Below are 17,982 nucleotides of genomic sequence, written 5' to 3' on the forward strand. Positions count from 1 at the left end.
TGATCCTCCAGGATGATGTTCAGTAGTTGAAACAGAAAAGTAATTAGCTGCAGGTTTTGATTATATATAACATACTAGAAACTGACTCATTTTTTAAATAATAATAACATTTTTAAATATAAAATAATCTTGAAGTGGATTTTTGTCAGGAATCTATGCTTCTGTGATTCTGTTTTTGGTTTGTTTGTTTAATCTGGTGGCCTTTTGTAACAATTTATTGTTACATTTATACAATAATAATAATTTGGGAGGTTATATAGAAAAAGATATATTCTAGTGCATAACTGTAGGAAATACAGAAAAAAAAGTAGTATAAATTATCAACATAGTTTCTGTTTCCTTTTCTCTTCAGTATTTACATACTAATATGTAACATAAATCTGGGGGTATATGACTAGATTCAGTCTTTGGGAAGTAAACTCTGGTTGGGCTGAGCAATTTGTTGATGTTGCTCCTGTGTACTGAATATCATACTTGTCCCAATATAATTGTGTAGTTTCTGGCTGTTGAACAGCAAAAAAACTTAGAGTGAATAGGGATAAGAGGAATTTTCTGTTAAAGATAGAACATTTCTTTGATCTTTTGTATGGAGGAATTTGGCATCTGAACTACCAACCTAGCATAAATTTTAGAACTTGAAACTAAAAACTATTGTTATTAATGGTTCCTTGGTAGCAGTAGCTCATTTCATTATGTGTGCTGTCAATAAAACTCTGATTCATGGTTTCCAGTTGGTTGTACAACTTCTTCAGATGCTTCAGGGTATGCACTGGGAATACTCTGATGGGATAATGAGTGTAAATGACTTATGAAAGAAAAAAAAAAAACAACAAAAAAACACAGGGCAAACCAGCACTGAGAGAAGGTCTGAATCAATCTGGTTGTTTCTAATGAGCATTCTGCATCTGCACATTTCTTGTATATTTTGTTTGTTTGGAAAGTACAGTTAAATGCACAAGTGATATTCACAAGGTGCCTTCTAACCTAAGCTACTCTGTCATTCTGTGATTTTGAAGTCCTTGTCAAGTGCTTCATCTGCTAAATTAAACTTGCTTGTTTCCAAATACTAGTGGAATCTTATCACAGTTGATATGTTTTCTTCTTGTTTTTTGTTGTTTTTTTTTTTCTCCTGGCAGTCTGAAACTGAATCAAATTGTACTGTATTTGTACAGCCCCTTTAATTTTGCCTGCGTAAAAGCTAGTTGTGCAATATGTTTACTCCTTTCATCCACAAGTAGGAATCTGCATTTTTTTTTTTTTAACTTGGTACAAGTAGCTACTGAAAGAATACCTCTAATGATTAGGTTTTGATTTATTACTGTAGACTTCTCCTGTAGGGTAGTTTCTGGGTAAAAGGATACAAGGTTTCTCCAGTATGTATCCAATCTTCTAGCAGTTGTACATCTCCTGTATATTTGCAATGTGGGATGGATTCTTCTGAATGCTCCCATGCACTGGTTCAGAACTGTCTCAAGAATAGTAGGCTTAGGTTGTTAAGCACTGTTAATTCTTATCCTTTAAACTTCTAAATCAGGTAAACTGTTGACGGAAAAGATGTATTTCAAAAAGAGTTGGCATTTTTTTGAGTAATAGAGAACTTCGTTGTTATCAGGCTTCCCTGTTTGAGGGTAACTTTCTCTGAAATTTGGGGTACAAAGTTTCTAGGACCCATATCTGAATTACTAACTTGATCTGACTGGAATTAGTACAGACTCAGTTCAGTTTCATTTGCAGTGATGGTACTTAATTATGCCCACTAAGATGGAGGAAAACCATGTAAACACTTCTATTTGCAGATTATTTATGCTGAGATCAAACCTCTCAGTTAAATACTCTGTGAATTTTTTTACTATTAAAAATTTAATTAAGCTTTCTGACCCCAGAGTAAAGACCACTAAGGGTTGTTTAAAAGTAGTCCAAACTCATAGTTGAATCAGTAAATACAGATATACTCCTTTGGGTCAAAACAGAAGAAAAATACTTTTACTGATCTTTTTTCCTCCCCCTTAATTATATGATGGATGGGTAGCATTTGCCTGAAACATTATTAATTAAATTTGAGGAAGGTTAATTGAATTCTTATTGAGTCTACTGCAGCACAGGCACCTGATTAACTCACCTTGATGTACAGAAAGCATAGCTGGCAAAGTAAGAAAATAGCATTATCTAGAATGCAGGCTCAATAGGCCTGAGGGAGAAACTCATGAGTAAGAAATGTCGTAGGTGAAAAAAGTCGTCCAAGCAATTAGTAATTCAGAAACAGGAACAATGTAACTTTGGATTCCAGTAAATGTAAGTTATGGCAAGCTAGAAAAAAACATATTCACTAAGATCTCATATAAGCATATGGATAGATTTATAATTTGTGATCTTTCATGGGTTTATGTGCTGTGCTAGATTACAAAGTTATTTTTATGTTTGTTATACTTTAAATACTTCCAAAACATGCAAATGACTCATGAGGCCTTCTGAGATTATGGTAATGGTTGGAGGACTGTAGACTCTTGCTCTGTTTGCTAGGTCACTCAAGGCTGTAAATCCCTTACTTCAGCTAATGGATAATACTCCACTTGGCACAACCACAGTCAGCTATATCATCCTGGCTGCCACTTGTCTTTAGCAGGATGAGCAGTTAGATACTGTGCAAGAACTACTGAATATCAAGTCATACTGATTACATGAAAGAAGACAACATTTTAAAATGTGTTACATTCATTTGAAATGCTGTTGTCTGAAAAACTGAGCAAAGGGTAAGGAAGGTAAACTTTTCAGGTTAAACCAGATCTCTCAACTGATGTTGTGAATTATTCTATTTTGATAGAAAGGTATGTAAGGCATACATACTTTCATTGTGAGATCACCTTCTTCATAGTAATCTTAATGTTATAGGCTTATTGCAAAACCATTTGTTTTCTGCTCAACAGAATCCTAATCTGCTTAATCTTTCCTCCTTCATAAACTACTCTGTACCTCCTTCCTATTTCTGTACCTGTAGGATTTACCTTTTTGAGAAAAAGGATGGGGTTGCTGCCAAGTGAGTGCATTATCTCTTTCACTTGGAAGAACACATTCAGTGCAGCCTGTGAAATGGAAGAGTCTTGAAGTAATGTCCTTGTAAATTTGCTAGTTTATGTTAGTCTATTATCTACTTCAAGTTGCTTACATCTTAAGTTTAACATTACTTTTTTTTTTTTTTTTTTTACATTACTCAAAAAATGTATGAATTTTTCAATCTGTAGACATGTGGTTTGTTTTTCTTCTGATTTTATGAAATATAGACACTTAAAGTGTTTTGAAGGAGTAGACAGCCTCCAGTTAAAAACATTGTGTAGATATATCTGAAGTGACAAAACATCAATAAAAATGTTCCCATTATGGAAATGATCTATATCACTTCTTCCCATACTTATTACTAAAAGCTATGTCTAAATGAATATATTTTAGAGGAAAGTATAAGCAATTTGGCTACTTCAAGCAACATATGATATTTTTCTTGAGCTTCAAGTGCCTGGTCTATCCTTGCAGTTGGACATCCAGTCTAGAGACTGTTATCTATGTCCTGTATATTTAAAGTACTCTGCTACCAGCCTGTAATGAATCAAGCATTGATTTATACTGAATTAATTAAATTTGTCATTTAATCAGTCATTAACTTTAACCATAGGCTTCAGTCCTCCAAACAGCAGTGGTGCATGTGAAAGTGCATGGCTCCATTTCATTCGTTAAACTGGTAGCTCAGTGACAGTTCAGTATTCATCCATTGAGTAGATAAACTTCAGTATTGTGCTATTTTGCCCCGTAGTAAAAATCTATTGGAAAACAAAGCTCACTTTGTTCCAGTACATTGATATAGATTTGAGTGAGTTCATTAATGATAGTGGAAAGCAAAATCCCTATCTCCTATCTCCATGGAATACTCTGTTATTCCAACTTACAACTTCAGGAGACATCACTGTCATTCACAGGTTTTCTCTAGACCAGTTTGACATGGTAAGAACTTACGCGTTTGGTTTGTTTGCGCAGAAAATATGAGATGCAGGACAGCAAGTTTACTGAAGAGACAATGTGCCTTCTATCCTCTGGTAATAGAGTCCTTTCTGAAATGTGGAATTTTCCTTGTATTGGAAAATTAGTGATCTGGGGAGTAAATGTTGATTTTCTTTTATGTGAATGTTCAGTACACTCCACCAGTTGGGTTCAATATACATGTTATCTGTTTGGGAGGCAAAATTATTCTATGTGATGAGTATTACTTAATTTGACAATTAATTTGTCCACCTGTTTCCTTGAGGATGTTTTCTTAGTGATGTAAGTTGCTGTGTTTCCTCAAGTTTGTACTAGGTTGCAAGAGGTCAGTTTACAAGATACAAGGTGGAATATTTTTGTCTATCTTTTGCAAAAGTAGTGATTTTTTATTTATTTATTTTTTTTTTTGTGCATTCTGCTCACCATAGCTAATACCCAAATGAATCTGTCCTTCTGACAAAAACAAACTTGGCTAAAAAATAACATTCTTTGCAAATGCACAAATGATTAGATTGCTTTAGTCCTGAAATTATTTAGATTTTGATCTCACTCAAATCCATTTTCAGTTTCTGGTTGTAAATTATAGTGTGTCTGATTTTAGTATTATTGTACTCTCATTATATACCCAGAGAGAATGTAATAATATGTGAATACCGGAATTGGTTTCTAACAAAAGCATATCTCCTTTCCTAATTGTCTATCATGTAGACTAAACAAATGGTTTTATAGACATAATTCGCAATATTCAGAACTCATATTTCATATCTGTTAATGGCTGCTGCTCTACTTTCTTCTGTGTCACAAGCATGATTTGACAATAAAGACAATACTTCTAATCAAAAGGAATATGACTGCAAAGAAAAATAAAATGTAGATTCAGTAAATGTCAAACTGACTAAATTGAACAAGCTGATTTGCTTTTAAGTGTCAAAATTATAAGGATTCAAAAGCTAGTGTTTTGACGGCAAAATAGATTAAAAAATGAAATTAGTTCCTTTTTTTTTTTTTTCCTAAGGCAATTAAAATATAGTTGGATTTTCCTTAGCCTTATAATGTGAACTCATAAAAGAAAAAAATATATATAAAAATTAAGAAAAATAATTATGACAGAAGGGAATAGTTCATTTTAATCTCTTTAATTCTTTTCCAGCAACCAGAAAAGTCCTAAACCTGATGTAATCACTACATGCATTGAAAGGAAGTATCACAAAATGTGTTTTCATTTTGCTGATTATACTGTGACCAGACAAAATCTGAACTAGAAAATATTATATTAGAATAGAGTTCTTTTCCACAAAGTGCAAGAAAATACTCGTCTTTGTACCAGCCTCTATGTTTGATGTGTCAGACTACCATCTTTTAATGTTGGTTAGATGACTAGATACATCCACTTTTTCTTAAGGAAATTCAGCCTTTAAGTTTACCAAGTATTTAATGCCTTGATGAATTAAGTTTTATTGAAACAGCTCCTGAACTGCCACAGGGTAGAGGATCCTTCTGAAAATAAGGCAATTTAGTCTGAGAGTGAGAAAAATAATATTTATTTTATGAATGGATGAAGAAGGACAGGGCTTTTAGAAGTCATGTAAATTGCATACGTACTTAATTGAAGAAATGAAGCCAAATCAGTAACTGTGTATGTCTGTGAGGTAACTACATGAGACGATATTTAGAAGCTTTACAGGAGTTCACCAGACTGGCTCTACTGAACTTTTTCAGGAAGAGATTCATTTTAAGAAAGCTTCTAGGAAAATTGCTGTGATAAGACTGTATGGATAACTAGGCTTTCTAACAAGGAATTTACATTTCTGTTTTGTATGTTCATTCTGTAAAATTAAAACCCTTGTTAACACTCTTGACTTTTTTTCCATGTAACTGCTAGAAGAAACAAAGGGCTACATTCAGTCAATCAAGATTTTAGCAATTTTTAGGGGAATACCAGAAATTTGTGGATACCATGAAAACATTTAGTCAGTCATGAAATAATTGGATTTTAATGAAATCTTAATTATGTCTCAGAATTAGGTGGATATATCTAGAATCCTATATTGAAAAAAATCTCTGTGATTTGAAATTATAAATCAAATGATGGTAATTTGGGCAGTCTTTGATAAATACCTTTAATAGTTTTAATTATTCTTTAATTATACTATTGATGAATAGAAGACAGAAATTTTGTCAAAATGAGAGTTCTGACTTGAATTATTTGTTTTCGTGGTTTTATTTCTTAGCAAGCACTGACTTTTTTTTTTCTTTTTTTTTTTTCCCCCAATTCAGATTAAAATAAATTTCAAAGCCATAAAAAGCATTTGCAAAATAGAATTAAAGCCTAAAAGTTGTTATATGAGTGTGAGAGAAAAGAATGACATGGAGAAATATCACTGTAGGGTAGGCTAATACACGTATGTTTCACTTATATAAACCTGTGGCTTTCACTGCAGTTCCTGAGTTACTACTTCACAGGAGATATTACATAGCACTGATGCGCCAAGCAAGTTTTGTATGTGACGTTCTCAAGAGCAGTAAGAAGATGAACAGGCCTGAATTTTTTGATAGCTCAAAGGATTTTTAATGAGGAGGGAAAATAGGAATGTCATTTGTTGAATTTTTATAGGAAATGGTTTAACTACTCTATTTCATTTGTTTAGTGCACTCCTTGGCACATACATACATATATATCTTTGCATATAGAATGTGTAACAATTGTATTTTCTGTTGAATTTGTCCTTTCTTCTTTTGGAATATTGCTTGACAGATCAGTACTTCAGTAATTCATTTGTTTTCCTTTTGTTTATGTTGTTCCTAAAGTGAAAACAGTTAAATTACACATGCTTCAAGAGCAGAAAGACAGAATGTCTATGTCTCTAGCTTACATCTATTCAGATTATGTAAAATAAAATAATTGTTTTTAAATAATTGTGTAACAGAAGGTGAACAAATGTTTGGGAAATGTGAAATCAGTCCATCTCTCGTGTAATGCTATATTACTGCATTAAATCAGCAGCACCCCCATTTTGTTATTATTTTTCAATACCAAATGTGATTGATCACTGATAGCTTATAATATGGTAATACAATTTTCACAAACAACTTTGTTACATGAATACAAGAGTGTAGCTAGTGGCAAAAATATGTTTTGGTGGTAGCAGTTGTATTTTTGTATTTAATGGAGCTTAATGTGTATTTAATAAATAATATTTAATGGAGCTTAAAATTTGAAGACCAACAGAGCTAGAAACATAGTTCATATGTGGTATCTCAGTTTCCTAGATGCTGAAGGGTTATGAGAAGTTTAGCTTCACGTTTCCATCACCACAGGATAGAAAACAATGCAAAAATCACCAAATGAGTTAGGCTTTCTTCTCTAAAATGTCCCTCCTTGCATTTTCATTGTGAATGGGCAAGTAATGCCCTGCTTTGATCAGCATTCTCACTAGCTGTTCTCCAGAGCAGGCCTCAGGCTGACAAAAAATACAAATGCTGATTTTTAAAGCTGGTATTCTGTTTTATTGCCATCATTTACCTGGTAATGTTGTTTCTCTCAATATAAGGTTAAATGTTTTTGTAATTACTGCTTCATTCTTTGGAATTTGAAGAATAATGATATTTATTTAAAATTCTCCTTGCCTGGCAATAGCTGCTTCTAAACTGATACGCTGCTGTGTTGTGGCTTTGTTGTGTTTTGGATCATCTGATAAGCCAGAAGAAGTCTCTAACCACACAAATTTGGATTTAAAACTATTAATATCAGATTATATAAGAAGACTGTACTAACACAGAAAATAGCTGTTCTGTATACTTTAAAATTAAATGACAATATTTTGAAATAAAAAATTATTTTCCTGAGAAATAACACTTTTTCTTTCTTGACTCTGCTATATCCTATTGCTGTAGTTTTGTGGTTGCTTTTTTTTTTTGAAGGCACAGTGCCTCATTACTTGTCTGTCACTTTTGTAGTTGAAGGTGCTTTGTATAAGCTAAATCTGCCCTAGTTATGCATTTCCAGTAAAAATAGGTGTTTTTGTTTTCTTCTTCTTCAAAATATTCTTTATAATATTGGTCTGTACACAGGGTACCAGAACATGTTCTGGCATTTGTCTATTGAATTTTGGCATTTTGCTTTCTCCAAACCTTTTTGCAGTATTGTTTTGAAATGTCAGTCTGGGGCCACAGAGATCAACTTTCCAGTTGAGCTGGCCTGAATCACTGAGTGCAGAATGTACTGTACAGTATCTTCAAGGTTTTCCATTCAATATTGTATGATGTTATATTTTAGGTATTAACCTTAATCCATTCTTTAGTTAGAAGCACTGACAGCTGTAGCTTCTAAACAGGCTATACGATTACAGGTTATTCATCAGAGTTCAGAGCATGCTTTAATTTATGCTTTCTCTAAAAAGTACAAAACAGAATTAAACTAAATAATGTCTCAGTAGACCATTTCCTGTAATTTTTCCCATCATTTTTAATGTTGGCACTTTATTACATACTCAAAAATACTTTCTCTTAAATAGCATGTAAAATAACCTTGTGGAAGATTCTTTGCAGTCTGATAGTTATTACATTTGAGCTGCCAGTAACTTAACTGACTGAATATTCTATGTGATTTCAATATGCTTTATATGAAGACTGTGTTTTTTTCTTCTTTGAGATTACATATTTAAGAATGGAATGATTTTCCTTGTCTTAAATATCATATAGCTCAACTGTGCTGAAAGGTGGATATCTCTGTTCTTAGATGTTCATTAATTGTCCTTAAGACTCTAACTTGCCCCGGTAATTCTGGTCTCAATAATAATTGCACAGAACTAGTATTGATTTTCAAGCAAATTCAGATTATTCCTAACAAACACAAAGGCTTGCCTTGCACTCATTTAATGTAAGCGTATGCCTCTAGCATATGTTGTACAACTCATTGCAGCCAGTCTGGAATGGTTTGCATATTCTCTATCTGAAACAGTATAAATAAATAGGACAAATAAATTTGAGTCTTAATTAGATATTCACAAACTGATAATTGCAAATGCAATCATTAATACTGAACATAGGTAATGCCTCAATACCATGTTCTCTATTTATGGAGCCAGAACTTCTTCCACAAGCAGTCCGTTTGAAGGGAGAGTATGAACTATTATTTCCTCACTCTGGTGACTTCGTTCTGAAGATAGGCAGGACCGTGAGATGTCTGTGTTGCACAAACACTCCCCAGGAAGGTGGTTGAGTCACCTTCCCTGGATGTGTTTAAAAAACATTTGGATGTGGTGTTCAGGGACATTATTTGGCTGAGGTTTGTTAGAGGTAGGGTAGTATGGTTGGGTTGTGGTTGAACTTGATTATCCTTAAGGTCTTTTCTAACCTGATAAATTCTTATTCTCCATTTGATTTTATGGTGTCAAATAATTTTTGCAAGAATAGAGGTTTTGAAGAGGATAGAAGCAATCTAAAAAGTCCTTTTTTTTTTTTTTTTTTTTTTTAATTGAATAAATTATTCTCAAATTTGATATTCTTAGGGCAGATCCCTACTCCTTTGCACTACTGGTGTGGTTAATCTTAGATATCTGAAGCCAACTTTCAGTTTTATAGTTTGGACAAATGTAATGTAATAGGCTTGTGAAGGGTTTAAACTTTGATTTCAACCTAAGTGAAAGAAAGAGTTGAAATAATCCAATGCTTTGTGAAAGGAAAAATTCTAAAATTCTTGGGTATACAGATGTCATACTGTTTCATTTCTATATTATTTACAAAAACAGTTGTCAACTCTCCTGACCTGAGGTGATTTGCTTTAGTTTGGTGGATAACTGATATTTTTTATCTTATGATCAGCTTGCCTGTATCTGTGCTTGCTGGTGCAGCCTCCAGGGAGTTGTAGTTGCTGCATTTTGTGCTCTTTACTTCCCTGTGATGCAGCTTGACTAGCTGAAAAAGACCCCTGGTTCACTGAGTTGGGCGGCTCTCAGGTGGCACTGTGATGATTTAATTAAAGAAGGATATTACAGTGATTGTTGACATGTGTAGTCCATGCAAAGAGCAGCTCACATGGGAAGAAAGACTGAAGCAGCTAGAGTGGGTTTGATGGGGTAGTTCAGCTGTTCATCTAAACATACAGATTTTTACCTCAGTGAAGCACTGAAAAAGGCTTTCTTCCAAATTCTCTTTACCCTGTAATTGTAGGCTTTTTAGCTGATGGGCATTTCAACAGAAAATCTCTAGTAGAGAGTGCATGAGGGAGCACGTGTAGTAAAATGGAGTTTCAAATGAAAATTACTGTTGAAAGCAAGAGCAAATGTAGATAATTCATTGTCAATATACTGCTAACTACTTATTCACATGAAAAATGCTTCTTATGAAGCACCAATGCCAAATTATGAGCAGAGATTAATTTTTGCAAGATTTGTATGTTTAGTAATGGAATTCATATTTAGATTTAGAAATGTAATGATCTGGGTTATCCCAAACCACTTGTCTTCAAAATTTAAGAAGCTATAAAAATTCTGCTTCTAGGAGCTGGGTTCATTTATCTCAGCTGTAAGTACATAACAGATATGAGGATGTGTTTGTTGTCAAGCCTTCCACTATCCATCATGGAGATACCTTTGGGGAAGAAACTGATTGAAGACAGAAGCTTTCGTGTGGCAGAAAGCTATTATGACCATCAAGAAAGAAAATCAGCCAAATTATCACAGTTCTTCCTCAAACTTTTAGAATTACACTCAACTGAAAACTTTCACCTTTGCTTCTGTCTTGATAACTGCTGGGCTCAGATACCACTGCTTGTGGGCTTGTCAGTTGTCAGTGGTTCCTGCCTGTGTGGCAGGCCATGCACTTCTCCATTCCTAGCTCTCACAATCATATTTTTTCTTCTCACAAGATGCATTGTAAGTGTTGTTGTAGAGTTTGTCTTTGAAATAAATTTGAGAGTACCCCTCTATATCAGGACCAAGATTACAGGTTATCTTCACAAGGAGTTGTGTGAAGTTTTAAACAATAATATTGTGTTTTAAGTTTGGTCTGAGTTGCCTTAGGCATCAGAAATTTAATGAGTTTTGCCAGAGTTAGAACTGACTCAGTAGTAAATAAATGACACAGTCTTTGCTGTTTGGAATTACTCAGAAAAGTACCTGCAGAATCCTTGCTGCATTGGATACCTCTTTCTATACTTTCCCTGTTAATTCTGTAACTGTGAGAAGTGCTATGAAGCATGCTTATATAACTTATTTTTTCTCATGTAAGTTAAGCTTTGTTTTAAAAATGATCATGAGGCAGTTGTTTGTGCATTTGTTTTCTTTGAGTTCTCCAAGAAGGCTTAGGGCTAAAAAAGTTAATCCCATTGCATGGTTAAAGCTGGTCAGGTTTAGCAAAGTAAGCAGGAGATAAAAGACTGGGAAAACCTAATTGTGAATGGAAATGAAGGAGCTATGTTTCCCTTATGAGCATCAGGTCTGGTGACTCAGATGCAAGAAGAAAAAAAAAAAAAAAAAAAAAAAAAAAAAAGGAGAATTTCTGCATCAGGCATCAGCTTGTATTTCTCAGATAAGAATTCTTAAGCAAATTTAGACGAACATTTTTGTTTATCACTCTAATTAAAACATTTTGCCCTTCTCATTGTCTTAAATCATAGTTGATGAATGGCAGCCTTGAGTGCTGCTTCCTGAATATAATTAAATGAGGACATGTTTTCTGTGGAAGAGATTATACGTTTGCTGCATTCAAAATAGCCAAAACTGCAGACTACAGGTACCTGGAGTTAAACTGTGCACCTTTGTAGCCTGGATTAGATGATTTTGAATATTTAGTTGAAGCTTTCCTCTTTTAAAGAATTCACACTTTGAGGTTTAAGTTGACCGTAAAACACAAATGACCTTTTAGTCTTTTAGTTCAAAAGGGACAAGACAAGTAAGAACTTAGGAGTCTGACTGATAGAAAAGACTATCAGGTTAGTTATAAAGAGTAAAGTGTGCGTTTTGTCTGAACTTGTATCAGTGTCAGATCATTCCCAGTTATTATGCAGTAATCATTTTATGCTGCACTAACCAAGCTGCTCACAACAGTGACGTCTGGCGTGTGAGCTGACTTTTGTGTAAAGGGTGTTCACAGTTGGCACAGAACAATATTTTGAGCTATACCTGCAGGAGGTATGTAATTTTTCAGTTCAGCTGTCCAAGATCTCACTGTCCTAATTATGTTCTATGCTGCTTAGTTTAAAACCTGTCCATGATGCACGTTTAGGGAAGCATATGTTAATGTCAGTTAACAATTTATTCCTTATACACTCAAAAGACTGACTACCAACAGCATGAATAATGCTAGTCATTGTTTGCACTTTTGTGCATTCCAAAGAAAGAAATATCTGCATATCTTTTCCTGGAATATCATATTTCAGGATTGAGTCCCACTTATTGCAGTGTATATGTATCTTTATCGTGTTGCTTTACGTTGCTTACAATACATGTGCAGAATCTATAATCAAATTTTCTTATGTTGATTTCTGCAGAAAACCTGTATATCTCTAAGTGCAAAGATACTCACTCGAATTTGAGAGACTTCCTTCACATTTAGGAGCTCATAAAAATGATTTCCAATCTGAATTTGGGAGTGAAAGAAACTTTCTCTTATTTGTATGGACAATAAATGTAGGGACAGATTCCATTTTGTAGGCAACAGCTTGTCTACTTGACTGTTTATTTGGAACATTATTAGTAGCTTTTTTTACTTAAGTAATTAAATTTCATGCTAAATGAACATTATAAATTGACACAGACAAAAAACACTGTTGCCTTTCTTTGGAGTTGTATTTGTATATTCTTTAAATGAGAACAGTAATCTCAGCATTCTACGTCTTGCTCCATGCAATACTGACAATGTCTGCTTTTTCTCTGTAATTTTTGTTTTGGACCACACCCCTGGATTTGTATTCCTTGGATTGTTAATACATTATCTGTTACTAGAGAGAGCATTTGAATTTCTAGACGCCATGTAAATGAGTTTCCCATAAGCAATGGAAGTGTTTGATTTCGTTTTCACTTTTGGCATGGATTTTTTTTTTTCCTTTTAATTTTTTTTCCCCTGCATATACCATGCATGTGATCCCAGCTCCCTCTCCCTTTCCTGCAATTGTACAATGCCTTCATTGTGGGAATTTATTCACAGCTGCTAATAATGCTGATTTGCTGTTTTCTGATTGCAGTCATCAGACTTCTGCAGAAAAAAGTTGGTTAGAATAATTTGTTTTTCTCTTTTTTTCCACATCACCCAGTCACAAACTTTTAAAACTACCCCCTTCACTCCCCCTCCCCCTGGAACTTAATGGGGAACGTAGATGAGATAGCACAGTTTTTATAGGATTTGACTAGTAATATGAAATGTTCAGTCAGATTTGGTTTTAATTGGTAACTTAAGGAAAGAAGATAGTTGAAAGTTATTCCACCAGAATATTATTTTATATTTTGAGAAGGCATTTGAAGAAAGAAAAGGAAGAAATATGGAAGTTATTTAATATGCATTTAAGATATTAATCTATGAATTTTGCAAAAAATAAAAAATGTCATTGTCAATGATTCTGTCTAAACAGTCTTTATATTTTCCAACAAAAGTGTTTGTAGTTTACATGAATGTGAAGCTTTTGTGTTAAGCTCGAATTATAAAATATATGGACCACATTATCCTGTATAATTGAGTTGAAAAAAAAATTGGCTAATGTGGAAAATATGAGAAAAATAAAGCAAAATCATTTTAAGTGTTTTTATATCCACTCCATTAGCAATTAAAAAAATTCTGTTTCTGGCCCTGCTGTTCCCAGGGTTGCAAAATTGCATTATGTCATAGTTTTTTCCACTTCTTAAAAAAAAAGAGGGATTTTTTGCTTTGAACTGAAAAGCTGTATTTTTTGTTTTGAACAGCCTTTGACAACTGTGTCAGCACCACTGAAAGCTGAATGAATGTATTATACTTTTGTATTCGATGCAATACCAGTAATACAACCAAACGTTAAATTTTGCACCCAACAGTAGAATTTAACTGTGTTATCTACTTTATACCTTTCCTGCATTGATATTTCCTTCTCTAAAGACTTTGAGCCCATACATTAAGTTATTGTTGACTATGGTAAAGTACTGTCAATACTTTATCTTGTTAAAAAAAAAAAAAATAAAAAAAAGTAAAATGAAAATCATAAATGGAAAAAAGAAGAAAGAACAGGCCTTGCATTCTACAAGATTGGCCTAAGTTGTATTGTAGAAAATTTTATAGGAATAATTCTGACTTTCTTTATTCATTCTTTCTTTTATTTTTTATTTTCTTATCTGTGTTCAGATGGAAGACGTCATAGCTCGCATGCAAGATGAGAAAAATGGAATTCCCATTCGTACAGTCAAAAGTTTTCTTTCCAAGATCCCCAGTGTCTTTTCTGGTAAGAGTCAGTGTGATCTGATATTATTTAAGATTCCCATTTTACCTTGTGTAAGAGGATGTTCAAATGGCAAACATTTACCTTAGCGTTACAGGGAATACACAGTTAACTGGTCTGAGGAGACATCGACTATCTTTTCCATAATTTGCCAATAAAAATTGTTGATATGTTTCTTGCACACTGGAATATGTTTTCACATATATGTTTTTGTCCAGTAGATTTTCTGAAGGCAGTACTTAATTTACTGCAAAAAATCAATTTATTTTTATTGCAGTGTTTTTTTGCATTTCAGATCTGATTTTTAAGATGTTTATGTAGCAAGTATTAAGAGTTTAAGATATAGGGCAGCATATGAATATAAGAACTATCACAGCATCAGCAGAAGAAGATAATAATCATAGATAATAATCACTCTGTAAATGATGCTGAATTGTTGACATTTCATACAGTGCTTAGACTCTGCTTTAATGAGCTTTGGCTGCTGGTGCCCACAAAGCCACCACAGAGACCACAAAAGGAAAAATAATGGTATGCTAAAGATTATTTCACCTTGTGAAATTTTGAAAAAACATATTCTTTATATTTCATGTTTTCATGGAGGGCTGATGTATTGCTTAATGTTGAAGTCCATTGAATATGTTCCCAGGTATGTATAAGCTGATTGAATTCAAACACTATTTTCATTTGATTTCTTTCTTGAAATCATTCAAGAAGAAATAATTCATTTGAGTTTAGCGGATTAGAATACGCTTAGATTGAGTTTGCAAGCTATTTGATGAAAAAGAATACAAACCCATACATGTGTCAAAATACTATAATACTAATACTACATAACATGTATCAGGGGCTTACACACTTATTTGGGAGTGTGCAAGACTGAGTAAACAGCAAATTTATCTGTGATGTAAACTTACTAGAGCTAGTGAATTGCAGACTAATTTAGATAACAGCATTTTAGTCACCTACATCTAGGAAGTGAAATTAATTATGAAAAAAATGTCTTGACGGAACTCCAATGTGCCAATATGCAAAACAATGAAAACAAGGAGGTAAAAAAAGGCATGTCCTGTTCCTTATACTCCATCCCTTGGTTTGCAGAAATTCTTCACAGCTGTTTAGCATCAGTGATGTTAATGATACTCATTTGAATTCTTTTATACGATAAAATTACACCTCATATTATTCAAATAACTATGGTGAACAACTTAGTATATTGCAAAGTTCGTAACAGAAATGACAGGGCTTATTATACATATTAATGAACAAATACTGAAGAGGAAAAAATGCATCCTTGACTAATTCCAAGTGGCACTTTGCATAAAAGAATCATTGGGAGTGCAGTATGGTGAGCTGACTACTGACTTCTATTTGTATTTCTGGCAGACCTACAACCTGTTGTACTAATCAGTAGATATCTGTGGTGCATTTTAATTTGTCATGGCAAGCAACAAATACATCAAACCTCAGAATTATGCTGCAGTGTTTTTTCTTAGATGCAATGAGCTAATGGTTTCACTGCATTCAATTTTTTTATACCAATGTTTGTGCCATTCATAGAGCATATATTCCACTGACTACCCAGCTATAAATTGCGCAATCAGGATAGTGCTTTACTGATTATTCCTGATGCTAACTGCCTTCTGGGGCCATTGTAACAGGATATGGTATGCTGGGTGTGATTTTGGCCAATAATATTTTTACAATAGACGTTAGCCCTTACTGAATCTTTGACCTCATTCAGCGAGTGCTTGTGAGGTCTTTGAACAGAAAGGACTTACAATGTGCTGCAGCAGATGGTCTTTGTAATGATAGTTTACATCAAGCTGATTCACCACAATGTTATTTGCAGCTAGGCTCAGAGTAGATACAAACAGATGAATAGGCGTGGAGAGCTTTGTAGAAAACAGACTAATGGGCCGTTGCATCCTCAAACATCACTGGTTAAAAACAGACATGTTGTATTGTTAGTACCACACTGGTCATTGCTAATGGAAATTCTTTAAAAATTGCTAAAAAAATGGAAAATCCAGTAGAAAACATTTAAAGGAGGACTATAAAGATGATGAAGGCTCTATAGGGTAAGGTGCATGAGGAGTGGCTTGGTTTGTTCAGTCCAGAGCAAAGGTGGCTGAAGTGAGACCTCAAGGTTTCTGTGGCTCTTCACAGGGAGAAGAGGGGCAAAATTGAGCTCTGCGCCCTGGTGATGGCAACAGGGCCTGAGGAAATGGCATGGAGCTGCATCAGGGCATCAGGAAAATGCTCTTCACCAGAGAGTGGCTGGGCATTGGAACAGTCTCCCCAGGGCAGTGGTCTTGGCTCCAAGACTGCTGGAGTTTGAGAAGTGTTTGAACAACACTCAGAAATACAGTTTGAATTTTGGGTAGCACTGTGTGGAGCCAGGAGTTGGACTTGATGATTCTTGTGGATCCCTTCCAACTCAGGATATTCTGAGATTCTGTGACTGCTTGAGCATATTGCCACACTATGGTGGAAGATATCATTTTTCAAATACTAGCTTCTGGGTCTTTATTTTTATGAAGAAGAAATAGTCTGCTTATGACCATTCATGTTATTATCTTCATAATTCATAACAGCCGTGGAGTTTGTCTTTGGGCATCTTGGTTTGGATTGGTATGAATCATGGTTTTGATTGAAAGAGACCTTTAAGATCATGTAGTCCCAGTTCCCCTCCTATAGGCAGGGACACCTACCTCTAAACCAGGTTGCTCAAAGTCCCAAACAGCCTTGCCTTGAATGCTTCCAGGGAGGAGGCGTTTCATGTTCATCTTCTAATTGTGTGATCCATACTAAGTGTTTCTGAAAAAACAGAAGCAGGCTTTCAACTGGATATTATTTCTCCATGGAATGTTCTCCCAGACTTCTATATGTGTTATTTGTACTGTCTGGATCATTTTACTTCTTTTTTATTATCTGTTAGGTTTCTTGATCACCTTGAGTTTGTATCAAAATGTGCAGAGACCATGATGAGATCTAAAGAGAGAATATGTGAATAGAAGACTTAGGAAAAACCGACAGCCAAATCTGAATTCAATGAACAAACCCTACATGTACATTTCTGTAGAGACAGGCTGCATTTTCAGCAGGGCTAATGGATAAATTAAAAGAGAGTATTTTACACATGAGATGTATACCAGTAAGTATAATTTGAAAGTAGCTATTTTCTTTTTATTGTGCTGGTAATATAAACTAGATGTTTGTATGGAGTTTGTTTATCATGTAACATATTTTCTACTGTACTGCTCCAACTTAAAACTGGTGAGCTGTACAAATGAGTGGCATTTGTTTGTTTTTAAATTGTGTTATTTTAGGAGCATATAAGAGAGTCTAAAGTATCTCTGGTTCAGTTCACGTAAGCTAGAAGTTTCTTTAGGGAGAGACTGAATCAGTTTTCTCAGTAGCTTTGAGCATGCTGTTACAAATTTGGGCATTTAAAACTGAGCTTGAATTAACACCAGTGTTGTTTCCTGGGGAATTTGATGGTATACCATTCAGTGGTAAGATTCTAGTTATCCTTGTCTTGGGATCAAAGT

The 17,982-nt window shown here is 34.2% G+C and overlaps 1 protein-coding gene across 14 annotated transcripts in view; it reads left to right on the forward strand.

Annotated features, from left to right (window-relative positions):
* Positions 1–17,982, forward strand: part of RGS7 (regulator of G protein signaling 7) — a 207,693-nt gene that overhangs the window by 69,845 nt on the left and 119,866 nt on the right. For all 14 annotated transcript variants that reach the window (XR_004306819.1, XR_004306820.1, XM_015857784.2 and 11 more), the window contains exon 3: positions 14,335–14,431. Coding sequence is in view for 12 of the 14 variants with exons in the window: in XM_015857784.2 (XP_015713270.1) it covers positions 14,335–14,431 (97 nt within the window). In the remaining 2 variants the exon portion in view is untranslated. The remainder of the gene's footprint in view (positions 1–14,334; positions 14,432–17,982) is intronic.

Source organism: Coturnix japonica, chromosome 3 (assembly GCF_001577835.2).
Source record: "Coturnix japonica isolate 7356 chromosome 3, Coturnix japonica 2.1, whole genome shotgun sequence".
In the NCBI taxonomy this organism is placed as follows: Eukaryota; Metazoa; Chordata; class Aves; order Galliformes; family Phasianidae; genus Coturnix; species Coturnix japonica.